The sequence below is a fragment of the Mustela erminea genome, chromosome 5 (genome assembly GCF_009829155.1).
Source record: "Mustela erminea isolate mMusErm1 chromosome 5, mMusErm1.Pri, whole genome shotgun sequence".
Lineage (NCBI taxonomy): Eukaryota > Metazoa > Chordata > Mammalia > Carnivora > Mustelidae > Mustela > Mustela erminea.
The window spans coordinates 32046842-32069839 of NC_045618.1; the positions used below are offsets into that span (position 1 = coordinate 32046842).

General features: G+C 44.0%; 2 protein-coding genes across 5 annotated transcripts in view; one reads left to right on the forward strand and one right to left on the reverse strand.

The window, feature by feature from the left end:
* Positions 1 to 13711, forward strand: part of NPTN (neuroplastin) — a 70248-nt gene extending 56537 nt beyond the window's left edge. The window contains exons 6-9 of one of the 3 annotated variants that reach the window (XM_032342512.1): positions 3909 to 4182; positions 11241 to 11262; positions 12074 to 12148; positions 12695 to 13711. In XM_032342512.1, coding sequence (XP_032198403.1) covers positions 3909 to 4182; positions 11241 to 11262; positions 12074 to 12134 — 357 coding nt within the window. In that variant the 3' untranslated portion in view covers positions 12135 to 12148; positions 12695 to 13711. Of the gene's footprint in view, positions 1 to 3908; positions 4183 to 6489; positions 7399 to 11240; positions 11263 to 12073; positions 12149 to 12694 lie in introns of those variants that run through there. The other 2 variants (XM_032342513.1, XM_032342511.1) reach the window with 2 other exon arrangements.
* The window catches only part of REC114 (REC114 meiotic recombination protein), a 121161-nt gene that overhangs the window by 2169 nt on the left and 95994 nt on the right, over positions 1 to 22998 (reverse strand). Inside the window, exons 4-6 of one of the 2 annotated variants that reach the window (XM_032342516.1) lie at positions 21866 to 22075; positions 16864 to 16935; positions 13708 to 13951 (exon numbers count right to left, since the gene is read on the reverse strand). In XM_032342516.1, the coding sequence (XP_032198407.1) occupies positions 13787 to 13951; positions 16864 to 16935; positions 21866 to 22075 (447 nt within the window). In that variant the 3' untranslated portion in view covers positions 13708 to 13786. Of the gene's footprint in view, positions 1 to 13707; positions 13952 to 16845; positions 16936 to 21865; positions 22076 to 22998 lie in introns of both variants that reach the window. The other variant, XM_032342515.1, reaches the window with a different exon arrangement.

Below are 22998 nucleotides of genomic sequence, written 5' to 3' on the forward strand. Positions count from 1 at the left end.
TTAGTTGTGATGGCAAACAAATGCCCATTTCTCTCTCCTGGTCTCTGGGTAGAAGAGCCCTTGATTCTTCAGTGGCCCTTTCCTTTTCCCTTTCCCTTCCTTTCCTGGTACCTGGGTGGCTTAGTTGTTAAGCGTCTGCCTTTGGCTCAGGTTATGTTCTTGGGGTCCTTGTGTTTTCTCTCTCGCTGTCTCTCTTTTTGTCAAATAAATAAAGTCTTAAAAAAAAAAAAAAGATTTTGTTTATTTGACAGAGCCAGAGAGCACAAGCAGGGGGAGTAGCAGAGGGAGAAGAAGCAGGCTCCCCACTGGGCAGGGAGCCCCATGCAAGCCCCAGGACTGAAGCCACCCAGGCTCCCCATCAGTGGATATTTTGATATTTTGATCTCCTATTCTCATGCTCATGAACTCTTAATTACCTGTTATATTGTGAAAAACCTTTAAAGTCAAGTAGTATTTCCTCTTGCTTTCAAGCTGTGAATCAATTGGGAAACAAAAGTTTAATGAAAGAAGGATAGGGAAAAGAAAAGAAATTTCTAGGTTGAGGCCTTTGAAAACCAGTTTGCTGACAAACCATAAGTGACTCTTAATCTCACAAAACAAACTGAGGGCTGCTGGGGGTAGGGGGTTTGGGAGAAGGGGGTGGGATTATGGACATTGGGGAGGGTATGTGCTTTGGTGAGTGCTGTGAAGCGTGTAAACCTGGTGATTCACAGACTTGTACCCCTGGGGATAAAAATATATGTTTATAAAAAATAAAAAAATAAAAAAAAAGAAAAAAGAAAACCAGTTTGCTGAACAGCCTAAACTTGGTTAAGGGTGAAGATAAAATGCTTTCAGTTTTTTTCTAGACATTAATTTTACAGATCCCTTTTCTAGGCAGATCCCATAGGTTTCTTAGACCTCTTTTTTGTTAAAGAGTGGAGTCCAGTCCAATCCCAAATTCCCAGTTTTACCTCCTGTCCCCTCTCCCTAGCCTGAGGGGAGTAGAGGATTGTCCTCACTCTGTCTTCTGGGTTTTTTTCTTCTGTATGAGGCAGGAAGGGAGACAAATCCCACTCATCTGACTTTTGCTATAGTCAAGAGTCTACTGTTGGTTTTTGCTGCTTCTGGGGCCTCTGTGTGGCAGGTATCCAGATCCTGGATCTTGTAAGAATTTGTGTAAGTTCTTTACAGGACCAGTTCTTAGATACGAGAGATCTCCTTTTACTGAACCTTTCTGTTTCCTATTTAGCTCTAGCCACAGATGCTGGGGCCTGCTCACCCAGAAGGCAAACCTCTTAGGTACAGGAAACTTGAACTTCATGGCTCTTCAAATGGTGGGAGTATAGGTTCTTCTGCCTTCTCATCTCCAAATAGCCTTTATTCAAGGTTGAGAGGTATATAGCTTACCAGCCAGTCTCCTGCCTAAATGGATAACCAATGGAAAAAGATACTTTCTTCTTGCCACCCCCAATCTTTGAGTGATTTTCTTGGTGCCTGTTCCACTTAGCTGCAGGGTGGAAGGCTGTGTGCAATGCCAGGTCTCAACCTGTCTTCTCTTTTGTAGACTGGCAAGGGGTAATCTGGTAATGACTTGGGCATAAGAGAGCTTGATGGGGCTCCCTTTTAATAAACCCTGGAAGGACTGTCTGCCCCTGATTTGTATGAACTTTATTTTTTTTTTAAAAGAATTCTGGGGTACTTTTTTTTAAGTAAGCCATAATCTATGACAATAAACATAAAAATTATAGTAGTAGTAAATACAAAGTTTTAAATATCCTCACTGAAAGGCAGAGATCTAAGAAACAGTGTAACAATATATTGCTTAAAGATGATCTGCATACAACAAAATAGTTCAGAAGTGTTGAAACAAAAATGAATAAAGATATATATGGTGAAGTTATATAAATAGAACAATGGAAATATTAACATTATAGAAAGGTTCAAATAGAAAACATGAAACCAAAAGAGTTCCTTTTTATCATGGTAAGAGGTATAATCCACATTAAAGACAAAGCTGTCATGGTCTATTATGCTACATAGTAGTTTCAAAATGAATGAAGCAAAAACTGGAAAAATAAGGAAATATAGCCAGACGCACAGTTATATGGTGGCAGACTTACATATATTATTTTTAGCCTTTGACAGATGAGATGGAGGGAAAATCAACAACAATGTGGAAGATTTGAACATATAACACAGTGTTAATACTGAAACCTAAATATCAATCACTGTTAGTTATAAATGTATGTGAACACTTCCTCAGTACAAGTTAGATTAAAGGTGTTTGAAAAGCTGTCCTTCAAAAAAATGTATGTATATATTTAAAAATTTTACTGAAGTATAGTTGACATATAACGTATTCGTTTCCGGTGGATAGCACAGTGATTGGACAGTTCTGCGCATAGTGCAGTGCTTACCGTGATCAAGTGTAGTCCCATCTGTTACTGTACAACGTTATTACAATATTATCGACCCTGTTCCCTATGCTGTACTTCCATCCACGGGTATGGGGTACTTTTGATGCTTCTCCCTAGTCATCAGTTCTGTAGCAGTAGGACAAGTCCCACTCAGTATCTTCTTATGCAATGATTGAAAAGGTTAAAGTTTCTTGCATATCATGGTATTAAAAAAAAAAACCCATGTTGAAGGTTTGTGGATCAAAGAAGACATCCCTTCTGATCATAAGTGGAAAGCATGGACTGAGTGAACCAGGAGAGTAGGGGTTAGAGAAGTTGGCAGCGTTCCAAGTCCTCAAAGTGAAGCTTCATAACTTACTCTGAAGGCTGTGTTTGCCATTTTAACCTTACCCACACTAAGTTGCGTGTGCCACTCTGTGCAGATAGACCTCAGTCCAGGGCTATCTTCCTCTTTCTTTACTATTTCTACACTTGATCTTAGCCAATGATTATGCTTTAGTTGCTGCCGCCTGCTGACACAAGTCCATTTTTGCCCTGCCGTCACCCCAGTGCTGTAAGCCTGTCCCAGCTCCACCTAGACCCCTGCTTGTGGACTCTTGCCTCTGCCTTCTCACATGGACTCGGAGCGCTCCTATCTGCTCCATCCCCTCTCCTCCCCCCCCCCCCCCCCCATCTAGTGCAAAAGCTGGCTCTTCTCCGAAGCTTTATCCGACTCTTTCTGGCACTGGCCACTCACACTGTCTCCCCCCAGTACTCAGCATGTGCTGTGTGTTGGGGCTTCTTGCCACGTTCCTGTAACCATCCTTTTGGAGGTCTGGTTCCCTCTAAAGGCCAGCCTCCTTGTTCGCTTGTGTCTCGCCTTCCCCTTGGTAGGTTGTGAGACATATAACATACATTAGTAAACTGCTGTTTATTGACTGAATAAACTTTCCTTTAACCGTCTAATTCTTAAAGGAAAGGGAAGTTAATGAACTTCTCCATTCTGACTAGGAGCAAGTTCTTAGCATGGTTTCTAGAGGAAGTTTAAGGAGACTTCAGAACTCACCAAGTGTGAAGTAGATGTGCAGATTCTGAAGTCCTCAGACAGGCCTGAAGTTAGCATATTTGCCTGACCATGGAGGGCACAACCCTCTTTCTTCATCTTCTTCCTGTGTTACAGTTTCTTATCTGTATTTAAAGTAGCATTTTCTAGATTGAGTTGGTCTCTTCTGAGCTTACAGGGTAGGACTTCTTCCATTCACTTCAGAGAAGTTGGAGAAGTCTAGAGGACCATTGGGCAGGGGAGGCCTTAACCTGGCTCTGCCAGAAGCTTGCTGATCTGTTACTGATATTGAAAGGCAGCAAGTAATGAGCTGCTCATGAGTTACCTGGACAAAGAGGGTCCGAGACACTGCTCCCTCATCCTAGCCAGGAGTCCTGCTAAGAAGGGAGAACTTTGCTGCCTTGTCTTGGACACGAATTCACCTCCACTGACCTCTGTGTGTTCTTACTTTCTCTGCCTCTGAGCAGGACATTGTCAATACCTCCGGCCGCTTCTTCATTATCAACAAGGAGAATTACACTGAGCTGAGCATCGTGGGTCTCCAGATCACAGAAGACCCTGGCGAGTATGAATGTAATGCTACCAACTCCATCGGTTCCGCCTCCGTTGTCACCATCCTCAGGGTACGGAGCCACCTGGCCCCCCTCTGGCCTTTTTTGGGAATTCTGGCTGAAATCATCATCCTTGTGGTGATCATTGTTGTGTATGAGAAGAGGAAGAGGCCAGATGAAGTTCCTGACGGTAAGAGCATCCCTACAAAATAGCTGTAATGTTGGGGTTGGATCCTTGAGATGGTTTCCAAGCACCCAAAAAGGACTATAAGGATGTTGGGGTTCAGTCCCAAAAGGAGAGAAGGAGAATTCCCATACTGGTTCCTCACACCCTGCTCTTAAGATTAGCCACCTTCGAGCTATAATTAGCTCCATCCCTGCATTTGGCTGTTCTCCAAGCCCCAGTCCCATCTGCCCTTCAGGCCCCATGTGGGGAACAGGCAGCTGTCAGTCTCTTTGTTCAGCTCTGTCCTCCTCCAATACAGATCATCAGGCAGATTGAGCTTGAGGGGAATCCAGGTCAAGCCTAGAAGCCACCCAAGATCGCAGGCCACCTGGCCTTTCAGGTAGATTTAAGGTATCTCATTGGTTGTCATGTGGTTGCCTGGTATAGCCCTGCAGGTGCCGCCCCAGCCCAATCAGACTGATCTTGAGAATAAGATCAGCCTTTGGCTCCCTTGCTTGGTTCCTTTGGCAGGTTTCAAGGTTCTTGGTGAGGCAGCCACCAAGCATTTGGCTTTTCTGCTGTCTCACAGACAAGGATGGTGTAGTCTGATGTATCCATCGCCCCTGGTTTTAAGACTGAGCTACTAAGCAGTAACACCTGGAGCCGAGGCCCTGAGGTGACACCCTTAGCCTGGCTTAGGCCAGAGGTAGGACTGGATAGTGGCATCAGGACAACAGTGAATTAGTAAGCATTGGAAAGAACAAGGAACTTAGATTTTTGGACATGCTTACAGTGAGGAAAGTCCTAGGGGATCTTTAGGGTTTTTTCCTTTTGTTTTGTTTTGTTTTGTTTCGGTCGTGGATATTCCATTTCTAACCCCACGATTATAGTCAGGGGGCAGCTGCTGCTGGAGATGGGTATCGGTAGTACTTTTGGCTTCCTGACTAGCTCCCACCCTTCTGCCCTGTAACATCACCGTCAAAGTCATTGGCCAGCCAGCGATTACCACCACTTGCCTGTCACTGACTAGACAAGAAGGGTGTGGGTCTAAGTTCAGTGGAGGCCGGCCTCGGGTGACGGTGAGGATGCCAGCTCTGCTGCGACAGTCCTGGGCCTGTGCTCATGCACCGCAGTTCTGTGCTCACCCCGCAGAGTAGTCTGTGTCCCTGTGGCTGCTGCTCCCTCAGAAGGTGTGCAGCCCTGAAGGTAGGCCCGGGGGCTTTGGATTCCCTGGAAGGCCACGTTTGAGAGGCCTTCCCCTTCTTTTCCTTCTCAGCACCTCCAAAATCTCTCTGGTTGCCCTAAGCAGAAGAGCGTATTACAGTGAGGCTGCCAGAAAGGCTCATTGTTGAACCTAACTACGCCTGTGGGAGGCGGGAAGCCCCTGGGCCTGTGGGAATAAATGAGCCAGTTCCTGCAGGGGGAACGCGCCCCAGGATTTTTACATTCCTTCTCCTAAGTCCACAGAACTGCTGTTCTATGATGTGAGCTGCCTTCTTGGGATTTTCACACATGCATACTATCTTTCCTATAATTTTGTCTCTTTCCTGCCACAAATTAGGATTCCAAGGCAGAGTACTTATATTTAGGCCTGAGAGTCAAGGGACGCTGTCTGTATTTCCAGCGTTGGCTCCCTAGGAGCATTTACGCCTCGGTTCTGCAAAGGCTTTTCATCCCCTCAGAACGCTCTTTGCCTTGCAGAATATCACCTTGCTCAGCCTTCTGTTCGGAAAGGTAGTGAAGCAAAGAGGTAGGAGAAGGCAAAGATGGGCTTCAGATCCTGATTTTTTAAGACAAGGCTGGCTGCCACTCTCTTGGCAGAGTGACACATTGGCTCAGCACGTCCCCATCTGAGTCTTCCTGTTAGGAAGCCACTTTTATTACCAGGTTTATTACCAGGTTGCCCCCCACCCCACCCCGCATGTGTGGAAGACATTTGGGTTAGATTTGAGAAATGGTTAGTATTGGTTTTGACAAGCACAGACACCTACATGGGGAGCAGCTATTGTAAAAACCACCACCACCACTACCACCTAGAGCTCCATGGCTCTTGAGTGCAAGTGGTGGCCAGTTGGGTGGAGGAGCCGTGTGTGGTCAGCAGATCTGAGTGGCTTCCGAAGGGAAGGTCCCTCTTTTAAGCGAAATTATTATAGACAGTGGATGAATCCTACATGAAAGACATGGGTAAGTGCAAATTAAAATCTTGCTCTGGTCTCTTAGAGGAACTATAATGTAAGCAGCATTTACTTTTCTCTTGTTGAATTGGGGTGACAGACCTGGGGTGCTGGGATTATCGCAGTGTTTGTCTCCTCTCCGCTCCCTTCCCGACAGCCAGCGCGGTCCAGGCTCCATTCTCCACATCCCTGCCTTGCTCCAGCATTTCTGCACCAGAGTTTTCTCCTTTGTCTGCTGCCTCCTCTCCAACTCCTCCCTGCTCCTATGCCCCTTCATTTCTTGTCCCCCTGGAATTAATCATTAAAGAAAAAAAAAGTCGATTGTTCTTCAGTGAGTTTTCCTTATGCTGTAGCTTTTTTCCAGCTAGTTTCCCCTCACCTCCTGCGCAGTCCCACGTACGGGCCGCCCCCTCATATGCTTTCTCCCCACACAGCCCTCCCCAAGCCTACACATAGACAGATGCATGCACCCCTGTGTGGAATGAAGGAAGAGGGACTGCCTATCTGATACAAACTGGAGTTGTAGAGGTGATGAGTTTGTGTCAGATAACCGTCTGTGGAGCTGTTGACTTATTTATGCCATAGTGAAAATGGATTTTTTTTTTAATATGCCTGACATGCTTTCTCTGCCAAAATAGGTACTTTATTATCAGAGTAGATGTATGATTTCTGAGTCACTGAACTTTTTTTTGTATGAGACAATTTCATGTAAAACTCACAATATTCCTATTTGGGCAGTCTGAGCTCTTAAGACACTCAGCTCCTTACCAGAAAAGCACTAAGGGAACAATTTAAACAATTTAAAACTGTACACATGCACAAATTCGAACTTAGAGAGTTTCGTCTAAGTGTATTTCCCCAGAAAAGTAAATACTGTTTCAGATTTCTCACATAGGAAATGCTTAGAGTTAAGGTTTAGTGGTTTTCAGCAGAAAAAAACCAAAAGATCTCTGTCTTTGTCTCTAGTAGACTCTGTCTACTAGAGTCTACCCAGGACACTTTATTTTTAAAGATTTTATCTATTTGTCAGAGAGTGTGTACAAGCAGGGGGAGCGGCAGGCAGAGAGAGAAGCAAAACTCCCCACTGGCAGGAGCCCAATGCAGGGACTTGATCCCAGGACCCTGGGTTCATGACCTGAGCCAAAGGCAGGTGCTTACCTGACTGAGCCACCCAGGTGCCTCTACTCAGGGCATTTTACAAGCAAAATGCACGCTAAGTCCCTTTAAGCCCCTGCTGTGGTGTGTTTGAGGATCGATGCCCAATAGGTTGTCTTACAGGTAGATTATCTGCATATCGCCTTTTACCTTCAGTGTTTTCAGTTAACAGATGAATCATGGGGTCAAATCAGAGTTTTCGTTTTTTCACTTTACTCACTTCTTGACTACATTCTCTGAAAATGTTAAATGGTAATTATCTAAAAAGACTAGGTCGAGCCGGCATCCTCTTAGCCTTCTATCCGTCCTACAGCTCACATGCTTGGAGCACACCTTCCGGGTCGGTTCTCTGCTGACGGAACCCAGGGAGGGATTAGTGTGCGCGCGAATATTGCTTCAAGTCTGTCTTCCCCAGTCACCTGGGGAGATGTGGTGCGAGCCTGCCTCATTGTTGGGGCCTTCAGTTCTACTGGACATTTAGTGACCTCGAATGAAAACAAGAAGAGCTGATTTAAGAGAAGTGGCAGCATCAGAGAGTTTTCTGTTTTCACATTCAGGGGACAATTTTTATTAGCAGTTCAAAGGGACTCCTCCTTAAGTTACTGGTGGAGAAGATAGTTGGGGGTTTAGGGGGACCATTTTTAGTGGCTATGATACATTCAAACTCTTTTAGACACTTTACAAATGAGAGCTTTTCTTATGTTTGAAAAATCTGTTAGTTGGGAACATCTGAAGCTTTTCAGCTGGCTGGGAATGCTGGAAGAGAAATGTGACTTTTTAAAATCGTCTCCTAGCTAGGGGTCATCTGAGTCAGTAACAAGTTACCTTGTGGAGAGAATACAGTAGGACTAAATATGAAAGGCAACTGGATGTGACCGTTAATCTCTCTGGTTTAATGCTGCTCTATGGAGATGAGGCAAGATTTAAGCAGGTTTAGAAACTAGAAAAACCCATCCTCAGTGAGAGGAAGACAGTGAAAAAGCTTTGACTAGATATCAACTCTTGGTCACTTTGACTGAAAAGCCATCTTTTTCGAGGTGGTGCCCTATCAGGTAACGCGTTGTGTACTGGGCATCGCAGAGCACCTTCCAGACGGTGAGGCGATGGGATCTGGCGGAGTGAGCGCCATAGCACAACTAGTTGGGAAGATGGCAGTTCCACCAGGAACTTCACTCTCCTCAGACGGATTCCAGAAGCATCTTGTTCCCTTTCTCCCCAGTCCTCTTCCTCCCATCTAGCCAGTGGCTGTGAGTAATCCCAGGCGAAGAGGAGAGCCAGTTTAAGCCGCTATCTTTTGGCCTGAGGGTTTGGGGGTATGTTGATATTTGTCGGTTACTATGACTTCTTTTTTTTCCCCCCTCAATTGCATCAAACCCTTAAAACATGGTGGTAAGTGAGCGATATGCATGCTTTTGGAGTTTGTTTAATCTCCGCTTCAGTCTATACGATGCACAGTTCATAATGTTAACACTTTTCTTCAAGTTTACTTCATTCACTTTCACAACTAATTTGGATTTCAGTTTGCTGTTTAATCCTCATTTACTTTTTGATTTTCGTACCTTTTCTTCTGTAGTTCTGTGCTTTCCTCTCTCCTGACTTCCCTGTTAGGGTCAGGTTGTTTTTTTTTTTGTTTTGTTTTGTTTTGTTTTTTGTTTTGTTTTGTTTTGTTTTGTCTGACCCATGAAGGGAGAGTGGTGCTGCAGACAGTGATTCAGTCCAGGACAGTAGGAGACATGAGACTGTTTTCTGGGTTCCTTGTAAATGTGCACTGGGGGGAGAGACGATGCGAGATCCAGACACTAGTGTGAGCAGCACCTGCTCCCACCTGCAGGCATGGCAGCTGCACCAGAGCCGCTGTTGCTAAAACCCCTACATGCAGCCCTTTGCACGGTACCAGCTTGTTGGGCTGGAAGATGACGTCACTGGGCAGACAGCAGGGCCTCCCCCTCTGCCACCAAAGGAAAGCAAAGCTTGCGTGTAAAGTGCCTGGGTCAGTGCGGACAGTGTCATGCTTTGAGGAGATTAGCTTGGCTATCGCGAGTCTCCCTTCCCTGCTTTTTCTTTTCATGCTGGGTGTAGATTGGTGATATTCTAGTCAGTTATCTTGCTCTAGAATTTTCTGTTTTCCGGTGCACAACCAAAGCACTGAAACTATTCTAAGTTTGCTCCTGGGTCTTTTCCTTTAAGTTCCTGAAGTGCTTAGTTCCTGGCATGTAGCTGAGCTGGCTTGGCCTGGATGCTGAGAGCGTAGGGCATTGTGGTGCCAGTGGACGTAGGCTGGGCTTGTGTCTCAGTCTTGGTTTGTCCCGTATATCTCCACTGCGTACACGGCACACAGCTGTCTTGGGTGTCCTTGAGTCTTAGTTTGTTCTCTGTACCTGGTCGAGAGTGTACTGTTGTTTGTAGTAGAGCCTTGTGGACACTGGTGTGTCGCTAGCCTGTTGTTCTGGCTGACAAGTCACTGGTTTGTGGTTAGTTTGTTTTCGTTTTTGTTTTTGTTTTTCAATCTTTTTTTGCTCCAGTCACTGTGTGTGCTGGCAGTGGCTTTGCCTCTCCGTTGCCTCAAAGGAACAGGTGGAGCAATGTCTCCCTGTGACAGACATTACTCCTGACGTGTGCTCCTGCAGATGCCTACACGGAGACTGTGACCTCCATAACTGCTTCATGTGCACCAAGCCCCCTTGTGGAATCCTGCTGAGAGTTTTTCTGGAAGCCTTCAGTGAAATCAAACTGTTCTGAATCATTTAGTCTACCTGACTTACGTAAAACAGAAAGAAACTGAGAGCACTTACTGTTCCCTCCCGTTTGTGGGCCTCTTTAAAACAAACATTCCATGTATGTACATCTCTGCCTAAAGGGGACCAAGTTGCCCTCAGTCCACAAACAGGAAAGAAAAACTTAAAAATCACAATCGTGAAATACCAATTTAAGAAGGCTTCTAAACTCAGAGAATCTAAGCTTTTTGTTTAAAAAAAAAAAAAAAGAAAGAAAAAGAAAAATCTCATGGCTCATCTGGATTTCGGTTCTGGTTTTGGCCAGGGCTCAAGAGTTGAGCCTGTCTTTCTGTCTGAAGTCTTTTCTAGAGGGATGTCACCACTATTCAGCTCTCCCTGGTATGTCACGGAACATCTGGTACCCATACACTTGTTGCGGGCATAGCCCAGCCGGGCTAACCCAGTATTAGGTTGAACTATTGTGGCTTCCTCTTCCTCAGTCTTTTCTCCAGATGAAAGACTCTCCTAAAGATTACAGAAGAGCAAGAGCAGTGTCCTTTGGGGAAGTGAGGATGTGTGGCTAATGTATAGAACATACACATCCATCTACCTTGCAGGATTGAGCCAAAACTGTGCACGCATTCACCCCAAGAAAACAAACAGCAGGATTTTACAACTGAAATGTTGGTTTGTCTTCTCATCTAATTAAGAGTGAACCACTGGAACTTGGGGACAAGATGAGTATAATAATATTGCAGCCTATCTGTCCGCTACAGTTGCAGTTTTTCATGACAAGCATTCAAAGTGTTAACTAAAACCATTGAAACAACATACCTGCCATTAAAAACTTGAATCTAGAAGTAATAACTCCATGAGTGTTTTTGCACCTCCAGATGGAATGGCCTTGAATAAATGCTATGAATAGCCATGTTTGCCACTTGCCATTTGCTGTTCTGTTAGTTCTTATGTAGAGTCTCACGATTTTCTCCTTTCTTCTCCTGTCTCTCAATGGATTATTAAAAATCTGAATACCTCACAGATGATGAACCAGCTGGACCAATGTAAGTAATTTATTGGACATTGATTCAGTAGTTTATTTTGTATTTGCAGTGTAATCCAATGGAGTAGCAAAGGTTGTGGACAACCAGTGAGTGGAAGTGAGTGTCGTAGTGTAGACCTCGCTAGCCGCACGGTTGGGGCTGACCGACCATTTGATTCCCAGGACAGGCAGTATAATTTTGTTTTTTTCTAACAACATAAAGTGGGATGCCATGCAGGAATAAAGGTTTGCGCATCCTGTATGCTCAAATTGAGAATGCGGGGGGGGGGGGGGGGGGAATCACCAGTATGTATTAGAGACTTCCAGTCTTGTTCATCTCAAGTGGAACTATAGCACAGGTAAGCTGCCGGGCTCCCTCAACAGTTGCGTGTGTCCGAGGGAGACGGTACTGCGGGCTCTGAATCTGTCTGAGATAAGCAGAACCTCCTAGAGTTGCGGACTAAGGAGTGACAGGCAAACTGCCCAAATTGGTTAAGTGCTAGAGAGCACAGCACTGCCCATATGTGATCATCTTTTATTTGAGGAGAGACTGTGGTGTTCAGTAGAGAAGAAACTACAGTTTTTACCTTTATAGTAATTATAGTCCATAAATCAGAGGGAAAGGTACCTGAAAATTGTATCGCGGGAGTCAAAAGGATTACTCGAAGATCTGTAGGCACTTTATGGAGTGTTCTTATGCATTAGTGTGCAGTAAAATTTCTTCTTACACCAGGGATGGTAGTAAGTGAAAGAATCCCTGTATTTCCATGTGTTATAATTTCAAGAGTTGCTACTTTGAGTTTAACTTTTGTAATGCAATTTTTCCTCCAAAGGAAAACCAACTCTACCAACAATCACAAAGATAAAAACTTGCGCCAGAGAAACACAAATTAAATACTGCTTATAATGTAAGTATGGCCTTCTTTAGAAGTTTTAAAAATTATATTCCAATGAGTGTGCCTCTGTTGACCTTGCTACAGATTCTTCAGTAGTTGGCATCACGTTGTGGGATCTTGGCAGTTCATTTCCGAGCAGCCAATACTGATGGAACAAGTTCTTTCTCTGTCCTTCGTCCAGTGCAGCCACTGGAAAGGAACATTTTCAGCTGTGTTGTTCCACATATCTCTATAAGTGCCATTTCAGAGTATGTGTGGTGTTTTAAAAAGACACTGCACCACTATTTAACCATATCTTTAAAAAGAGGTAAAACTTGTCCCCTTGTGTGATTATTCCCAGAGGCCAGTTAATTCCACTTTGCTTATGAGGGCCAGGCAGGAACGGTGGCCGGCACAGCTGGGCTGGAGTGCCTTCCACGTAGGCACATGGAGATCAGAATTTCACACCACATCCCTGAGCATGTGTCTGAACCAAAGCTTTGTTTGATGTGGCACTTGGTGTAGTCTTCAGTGATGGTGCATATTCCCTTTTAATTTCCACATACTGTCTCTTTACAGATCTTTAGGTTCCTGAAACTGGTGGCAACATGACCTGCTAAATTTTCTGCTTGGACCTCTTTGGTTCTCTCCCCTTTCAAGTGAGCAACACCACAACGACTGTCTAAAGCATGCCTTATTTAGCCTTTCCTGTAAGGGTGAACTAGTCAGGTTCATTTTAAACAATGCTTCAGTGTAGAAGGTGTAAACTATTTTGGGCTTGATGTGCTGTGAATGTTGCTTTTTCCCCCCTTTGTTAAAATATTTAAGTAGAAGTGAAAAGGTCCTCAGGATCGGATCGTGCATGCGCCATTTTTTACTTAATGCAGCTGTTAAATTGGCAAAGCTCTAAATTGCACTGCTGCCATCTAGTGAAAACATTTTTGTAAAGTACAGCAAAACCTACAGATATATACAGTATATAAATATATATATATATATATTTATATTTTTGGGGGTGGGAGAAATCCAAAATAAAATAAATGCTTGTTTCATTTTTTAGCTGCTGATATTCATTCCTTATTGTATGTTGTCAGATGAGGAAATTGTGCAGTTCTGGTACATAAAGATGAGTAATATAAACTGAAATCTGTAGTTCTAAGGGCTTAACCTGTGACTTTGGTAAGAAGCTGGAACGCTCCACTGAATGGATATATTGAATTGCAGTATATATGTATGATTGCTTTTTAAGTGATTCTTTTTTGTTAAACCATGTAAATTCTTAAATCCTTTTGCACTGATGTGTTGAACCTTATTGTACATTCAATTAAGGCAAACTTTTATAATTTACCTTTTGTTTTCAATGACCTTGAAATGTTCTCGCATGGTATTCTATGCAACTTGTTCTCCTCCGGGGTTGACACTGTATTTTTCACATTGCTTTAACGGTTGAGTGTAGATTTTCTCGCCCGGCAGGGTTCTCATGCGGTGTGTAACCATAGATGCATGTACTTGTGTTTTGTGTTGAAGTGCAATGATGTATAAAAAAGTGGATTCACCTGTTTTTAAAAATAAAACATTGATAAAAGGTGTTTGGAATAATATTCTTTATTCTTGTATCTAATCTTAGGAGGAAGCACTTTTTCAGTGCTTTCAGCTTCCTTTGTTGGAGTGTTAATTTCTCAACCCTGTCAGCTTTTTGAGTTCCTTTTCCACCTCTTCCACAAACGCGGGAAAATTCTGATCCATGAGGCACAAGCGTAGAAAGGGGCCTAACTCTTCTGCGTCCCACGCAGATTGTTCGCAGACCGGGAGCCGCTCCCCTGACACCAGGAGAGACTGTGGGGATTTCAGAAGAGTAGTTTATTAGAGAGTATAGCCAAAAGCAACAGCCTGAATAGAACACAGAAAAACTTCGCTTTAAGGAAGTATTAGGGAAACATACACCAAAAATTAGTGTTTTCTAGCTTTATAGGGTTCCTTTATATGACGTTTCTAAATATACATAGGAAGTGATATCACTTGTATCCCTATTTCAAATGTATTAATGAAATGATTTACAAAGTTAAGATCCTGTTTCAGTGAAGAATACTGTGCTGACATTTTGTGGACTGATAAAGTTGTCAGTGAATGAAATGCATGAGCTTTGTTCATCTTTCCCAGACCTCATAGATGAATGGGTGTGAGCAGTTCACCGTGTGGGAAGTGGGTTTTGAATGTAATTAAAATCACAAACTGACCAACCAAAGGACATAATTAACTCTCATGTCTCTTTCCAGTCTTACTCGTGAAGTTGGACAGGAGAGGAACATGAAACTGTCACCACAATCAAGAAACAGGACCTTTCCATACCACTCCCCAGCCCAGAAAATGTCTTCATACCACCTCCACTCTAGTAGTCAAACATTTAACCCCTGGCAAACCACTCATCTCTTTTCCATACCTTGTAGCTTTGCCTTTTCCAAAATGTCACAGATGAGGTCATACAGTGTCAAGCAAGTTTGTCACTTGATGGATTACCATCTGTGTGTCTTTGGTAACTTGCAGTGTTTTAAAACCAGGTGAGTAAGTTGCCACTATTTAGATATGAGAGTTCAAATTAAAGTCTACTGGACCTGGCAGTCTGGATGGTGCGGTGACACTGGAGCCCACAGCATCACGCCAGACTGTGGGCTCCAGCTCTGTGGTGTTCCCTCTGCGCTTGCTGCTTTGACTCCTAACACTCCTCCTAGGTGAGTGGTTTTATCACTACTAACTCAGTCATAGAACTATGATGACTTATTTATCCCTTTCTATGGATGGCATGGTTTGGTGTATGTGGATACAACTGATGTTTCCCTAGACACGATCTGTAATAGACATTTACTTTTCTAAATTCAAACTAACTTCTCAGACTCTGCTTCAGGAGAGAACGTGAAAGTAACACGGAGCCCTGGTCTCCAGTGAGAGCCACTGTTAAGAGGTTAGTGTATCTCCTTCCAACTTTTGTTTGTATTCACGACAAGAAAATCAACCATGCTGCTTTGTAGCCTTTTAAAGACCTCCTGTACTGCTAATATTTGTTCCATGGCAATAGACAGGGATATGTGTCACTTTTATTGGCTGCATTTTTATCCCGTTTACGGTTAAGCCACACTTAAAACCACTTAGTGTCCTATTAGTCAACATTCATGTTGTTTCTGATCTTGTATCTGTGCTCAACACTGTGAAGGGCATCCTCTTATATGCATGTTTATGTAGTTGAAATGGAATTACAGGTAACAAGACAGAACATAAAATTTGATCTATATGGCTACAACGATTTCTAAAAGTGTTACCCACTTAGACCTTCATGGAATGACTTGTCTAGAAGTTTAGAGAAAACGAATAACCTGTCTGAGCGACCAGCCTGGTGCTCTCTCTTGTTTGTACCTGCTTCCATAATATGTAAATATGCAAATACTTACATATGTATAGTTACTATGTAAATAAATTGGGCTAAGATACACCTTTTATAGCAACTGACATTTCCTGAAGAAGGATATCACACTGTGCTGTTTCCATGGTTTTTTTGGTGTGGCTCTCCTGTCCTCAGCCTCTCATTCGGTTACCCTCTAGCCACAATGCAAATAGGAGGCTATATACTGGGGCACTATGTAGCCTGATCTGCCGCTGGACAGAGGCGTTTAGGTTTGTGTTTGGTTTTGATTTTGGTTTTGTCATAGTTGCTTGAGTTATTAAAAGGAATAGACATGAATTCTTAGTCTTCTTTCCTCTTAAGTTTTTTAGTTCTATGACTGTCCAGGTTAGTTCTATGACTGAGTTAGTAGTGATAAGCCAGACGGAGAAAACACCAGTGTTTTCTGTTTCATACCACTGTTAGCACAGTTCAATAAATACATTTAAAAAGAAAGACAGGGGCGCCTGGGTGGCTCAGTCAGGAAATGTCCGACTCTTGGTTTTGGCTCAGGTCATGATGTCAGGGTCCTGGGATCCAGCCTGACACTGCTCTGCGCTTAGCGTGGAGTCTGCTTGAGATTCATTCTCTCCCTCTCCCCATCCCCTACCTCATACGTGCTCTAAAATAAATTTAAGAAAAAAGAATTATCCTTGCATACTGATGATTTCCATGCAGAATTGTATGGAAGTCAGAAGCTGTTAGCCTGACTGTGTGCTGTCCAGCACAGCAGGGAAACACAGTGAGGAGATAGGTCTCCAGGAGCTTCCAGCAGAGTAGGCATCAAGTGACCCCGAATTTGAATGAACAGATTTTGTGGGATTCTTTGGTAATAGCAAACTGCAAGGGGAGGGAGGAATGTCTGAAAGCTAGTCTGTGCGAACAAGGTTGAATCCTCCTGGGTTTCCACACATCCTTAGCTGAGATCGGAGCACCGGAAGTTGGTCCCTACAGAAACCACCATCTGATTCCAAATTCATATTGATATTTGTCTTAGACTAGTTCTCAAATTTCATGTCCAAAATTAAGTGGAAGTACTTCCCTCTACTCTTCCTTTTGGGGAGGTAGTAATTAAATCTGTTATCTCCCACACTGAACCGCTAAGGCCACAGGCACAGCCCACCCTGCCAGCCTTTCCCCAGAGACCGCTCTTCCATCGGCCCAAGAGCCCCGCTCAGCACCAGCTTCCACACTAGCATCTTAGCCTACTCTTCCACAAGGGGTGACTGCTGGGAAGCAGATTCCTCAGGATCACTGTTTTCATGACCAAGGAAAACAACAGGAAAATGGGCTCTACCTGAGCTAACCGACTCACTGAGATCCTTCCTCCGGAAACACTGGTGCTGGCCGGTCCACATGGCTGCGGCTTCTCTGGCTTCTGGGGTGGCTGCAAGGACATGGCTGCAGTTAGGGGACGAGCTGAATGTAATCACAAATGCCACCGGCCATCACAGGAGTGGCAGCATGTCTGCTTGTGTAAAAAAAGTGTCAGTAAAGGGCGTAAAGTCATGACGCAGGAGTCTGCCTGGTTTAAGCTGGGCGAGGGAGTACAGAGTACAGTTTCAGTCTGAGGCTCCCTGCTCTGTGCCTGGTATGTGTTCCTCAGTGTCTGCTACTAGACTTTTAGGACTTCCCACTGTCCAGCACCACCGTGCGCTCCAGGCTTTGGAGGCCTAGCTCATGCCCACAAGCTCGTCCCACAGGGCAGGCGACCTGCCCAGCTTCTGGTAATGATTTGTTCCTTTCTGAGAGTTATGACTCAAGCAATACATCATCACAGCAGAAGAGCAAACCGGGCAGGGGGACGGGGGGCAGCACATGCGGGGAGGGGACACCGTGTAATTTCAAGATAACCATATGCTTTTAGTAGGACTTAAAATCTTTTTAGATATTCTAAGAGAATGCGTTCTTCTGAGTAAAATAACAAGGTATCTTCATTCAACAATGTCTGTGCCTACTAGACACTGGGGTGAGAAAGGGAAAGGGCCACAGAGAACAGGGCAGAGGTCCAGCCCTCAAGAACCTACAGCCCAGTGAGAACCCAACAAGTGAAACAGTGATTACAACGCAACCCAGGCGGTGCTGGAATGGAAGCAGGTCTAAGACTTCAGGCTCTTGGTGGGGGGTGAGCTAAAGGGAGGCTCTATGCTAGGTAGGAAGTAGGAGATGCTCCAGAATCTGTGCATTTCACAAGAATCTACAATGTGAGGAGACTGTTCGGGTAGAATACGGGATGTATTCCAGGCAAATAAAATCCACACAGGGTAGGAGACGGCCCGAGGCCCGAAAGGCTTGGAAGGCTGCTTCTACCTAAAAGCACTGTTTCCAACGCCCTGCCCCCTCCTTCCTAGTCATACACCTGCAGGTCCACCTAGGCTCAGGCCACCTGTGGCTGTTGCACACAGGCGTGCCCACCTGAGGTGTGAGCTGGTGGTGCCTCTGTCATGCTATATCAGTATGTTCTGGCCGCCAGAAGTCGGGGGTGCCAGATTTTGTCTCCTCCTATGTGGTAGCTGACCATCACTGGTCAGTATGTATTCAGAAAAAAGTACAGCTGGAAGCATCAAAATGGAAGGTAGGGTGACAGGACGTAAGGAACAAAGAGAAAACTAGTCAAGAATACTAAAAATGACAAAAAGGTTAAGGGACTCAAATGAATCAGAAGTCCATAGGTAAAGCCCCTTTCTCTATTCAGTTTCCTCATGTGTGAAAATAAAAGACTCTCGTGCCTGGCATGGCACGCCTGGCTCTGGTATGTGATGCTTTCCTAGGATATGTACCAGCTCAGCTCACGTCATGTTCCTCAGACAGCTGGGACAGACATCAACCAAATGTGGTGTCGCATAAACACTGAACAGTAGCCAAGTGTGAAGGTAGCACCTGAGGCAAGTAGGGTGGCTCGGGTTTAGACTGTCCTCCACTCAAGTGTGTAGACTTAGAAGGTTCTGCGCACACAGTAACTTGCTGTTTGCTTCTTCCAGACTTGTTTTGACACAGGAGAGTTCACCAGCAACTACCATGCTCTTTCCTGTGCCCCTCTCTTCGGGGTGGACTGGGTTGGCTTAGAAACTCTCAGGTTGAGAAACAGTTAAGCCACAGTTAGCAAAATTACAAGGCTGAGGTAAAGTAAAAACAAAATTCTCTGGGAAATGGACTCAAGAGCTTGAAGTAGAAAGACATGGAATTAATCTCTATCTGCAAAGAAGATAACTATTTCAGACCCCCCAAATATATATATATATATGCATGTGCATATATATATATATATGTATATACACATACACATATACATACATATACATGTGTGTATGTAGTTCTTAGGAAGATGACACACCTGAATACAAGAGAGCAGCATGATGACTAGAACTTGGCCACAGCTTGCAACTCTTTAAGATGGATTCTGAGAAAGGGAACATAGTACCACATTTGCACAGCAGCAGCTATGGGCAAACGTGGGAATGTTTTGCCATAAGGAAGACTAGAATGTTCTAGGCAGTGCTTCACGATGTCTACACTGTGGCAAATTAACCCAGTGGTTTTATCTTGTCTTCTGCTCTGCAGCTTCAGACACTGCATTTTATTATGGCCCCTTTGGAGTTGTGATCCTGGCTAACTAACTGGCACCTGAACTTGTCCATCTGCAAGGGAATGATCTGGGTGGGTAACAGTACTGACAGTGAAGGTCATGAGTAACATTGTTTAGATGTTTGCCAGGTGTTCTACATCTGTGTGTGTATATATATACATATACATACATAAACACAGAACATTTCCATCTTGCCATGTTACAGATGAGGTTCAGGGATTCCTACGAGATCACACAGCCACTAATAGGGTCAAGATTCCAGTTCCATTTTGATGCCACAGCCCGTGGTCTTTGCACAACATCACATATAACACCAAACTACAGTTTGGAAAAGTACCTGAAGACAGAATCAAGAAAAGAGATGAAAAATTTCTAGCCACTTTGCGGATACTTCTACCTAGATACTTGGGACTAGCCTTCAAAATCGGAGCGGTAGAGCCTCCATCTGCTTCTGTAGTTCACAACCCTCAGCCTGTGTTTGCTACTCCATGCTATAGCCTCAGTTTATCTTCTTCTATTCAGATAATTGTGTGGCCTGGTTAATTTCTAGCCTGATGCATCTTCATTGCCCTTTATAAGGCATTCCAGACTACCCAAATTCTAGGAGCCTATCTGCTTCCTGTCCCATCCCATGCACTGGGTACCATAATCTGAACTGCATAATGGATCAATGAAATTTACAAAAGAAGATATTCTATTTAGGAGGCAAAGGATCATGAGCAATAAAGTACTAAGTAATAGACCACTCCATCCCATTTGGAGGGAAAGGATTCTTAATACAGTGGGAGCTGATGTGGCAAAATGCCTGAAACTAGATCCAGGGTTTGTAAGAAATGGAGCTTTAGCATGAAGACATCTTCTCAAAGAAGGTCAGACAGAAACAAATGAAGGGAAAGAATTCTAATACAAAATCTTACTTGGCAAACTAAGCACATTCAAGAGGAAGTCAGCACTTGTTCAAAGAAAAAGACCTTATGAAAAATAATGTAAATTTATGTTCACCTTACATAAATTCTGAACCAGAAACTTGGTGGCAAAACAGCAACAACAAAACCGTCTCGGTCCAGTGGTTTAAGGGCTCTTACAGGATGAAGGAAAGAAAGTCAGGTTTGGAAAATAATTTCTCAAAGCAGAAAATTAAAAACTCAGCTTAAAACTGGAATTTCATCTCAAGAGCACAGGTAGATGCTTATGCTAACAACATTTGGGATCAGGCCAATGAAATGCTAGAAAATGTCTTTTTTCCAGGAGAAATTCTGAAACAGTGATCCTCCAACTTATGATTCCAAGACCCCTTTACACACAGATAAATTATTGAGGCCTTCAGACAGCCTCTGTTTTGGTTATATATTTCTGACCTGTTAAAAATGGAAACAATAATTAAAAATACTGAGTCATTTTAAAAAATAAACCCATTATATGTTCTTAGAAATGTCTTTATGAAAAAAAAAAACATTTCCTAAAACAAAAATGTCATGATTCTGGAATGTCTTGCTTAATGGAAGACAGCTGGACTCTCCTATCTCCTTCTACATTCAATCTGTTGCTCTGGAGAGGTACATGAGGAAACTCTGCCTTCACACAGCTATTTAGGTGGAAAAGGCAGAAGTATCCTAAAACACCCTTTTCAGATAATGGTGGATATTCTTTGATAGAACATTAAAACTCAACAAAAGATAGGTTCTTAAAAGTCAGTTGTAACAGAGAGTCTGAAATCATAGCAATGAACTTGTTACACTTCCTGTTATTAAAACCACGGGACTATTGTGTACAGTTGACCAGATCTCTATCCATGCATGATTTTGTAGCATCGTGGCTTGGTCGCTTGGAAAATACTGGTTCACCGGACTATACAGGTCTTCCAAAATGTTGAAACTTTTTGTCATATAATTATAGCTAAAAAAAGAAACACACCCATGTTCACAAGTAGCACTATCAGAGAAGTCGGCTGGGTCGGGAACTGTGACAGTCCAGCAGAAGATACAAGTTTTTTCAAGATTCCAGTCTTCGCTTGAGAAGCTTATTTCATCACTGTCGATAAATACTATTAGTCTTTTTCCGATAATGACAGACTCACTTCATTTGAGAAAATGCCCACCAAATGCCAGGTTCACCTGGGTGGTGAACCTGGGCTGTGGCAGTCTGTCTGCCGTTTCAGGCGCTAACAGCGCTCCAGAGGCGCTCTGGCAGCGGGGCTGGTTCAGGGCGCAGAGGGGCAGCTCAGGCACCTCCCCACCTCGCTTTCCAGTGCAAGGTGGGTGTGTGAGTTCTCACCGCCAGTGACTGCGGAGGACTGTGCTGACTCCCTGCACGGTCTGATGTCACTGCCTTGATCTGTGCTAAGGTGACGGTAGCTTTGCTCCATTCTTTTGTCAGGTAATGCAGATACAACAATGAAAAGGGCAAATGATGTCATATTATTATAAAAACAAGGATGACTTTATAGGCCCCTGAAAAAGGGTCTCAGGGAAGAGTCCAGGGACCATACGTTGAGGACCATGGTCTACAGTGGCACCTAGAACACAGCCGGGACTCCTGGCTGCTCTAATTTTTAGGATGCGAGGTAGCTACAGTGACTATCAACCTTCAATTTAAGTAAGTCACTTAACCTTAGGTACCTTTTAACCTACAAACCAGACAGACTCAACAAATTCCACTGTGATTTTGCCCCCACTCCTCAAAAGAACACCTTGTCAGGTTTCTCCCAAAGCCAACACACTCGCCTACTTACCCCCTGCTGCAGGGGCACGTGCTGCACACAGTCCCCTCGGCTTTCACCCGCCATCAGTGGGCCGGGACTCGGTGGGAGCTCCTGGCCCACTGGGTCGGGCACCTGCACCGGCACGTACTGGGCCAGCTTCTGCACACAGCTGCAGCAGTGTTCCAGCGCCTGCTCCTTGGACCCTCCACTAAACTGCACCCGGAACATCCGGCTCTTGTTCTGTGGGACAAATCCAAAGTTAGCCTTAGTCACCCTTGTCATACACTTCCTTACTGTGCCGTCTTCTAGGGAGTGCTGCCCTTTGCTTGTAGGGGACAGGTGTGGACAAAGGATTAATTACTCTGGATTGTTCTTGTGGGTAGAGAAAAGCCAGTAATTTCCTTCCTTCCCCCTTTGGGGAGCCACTCCTACTAAACTCATCTCCTTCAGGGAACTGACACCAGCAGGAATGGAAACGCCCACATCATGAAGACCAGGAAAGTCACAACTGACTGCAGTAAAAGATCAGTGTTTTGTCTTACTTTGGAATAAAGATTTCATAGCTTCTTATTTCTTAGGTGGAAAATCAGTGATGGCTCAACAAAATTTTTCTAAACCTAAGTATATAAAAGAGCAAACCAGGGAGATGGCACATTCAACCAGTGAAGCTGACCAACAAGACAGGGGAACAGGAGACAGGCAGATGCGAAGAGTGAGTGCATCGCACAGTCGTAATCTGCAGGGCTCTAGATCCAGAACGAAGCTAGACTACACACAGATCCCCTGTTGCCTCTCATCAGCTGTATGAGTTCTTCCGTTCCTTGGCAGATCAGCTAATGTGGGAGAGATCCAGTTAATGTTGTAAAAGTTTGACAACTATATCAAACTTATTTGATTGTAAGTTTAAAAATAGAACTGTATTGTAATAGTAACAACAAAAATAAACCCATTATTTTAGTAGAAGTAGCTTCCTGTTTTGGTAGTCTAGTATTCTGCCTAGTTTAGAGGGGCTGATACGTACCAGACAGGGGTATGTATGGTGTGCCTTTGTTCAGGTCCTTCTTTAAAGTTATCCAGATGCTAACTTAGCGGAGTGACAGTACTTTCTATTTATTAAATACATGAATCACTGCTAATGGGAGAATGTTTCCAACCACAGCTAA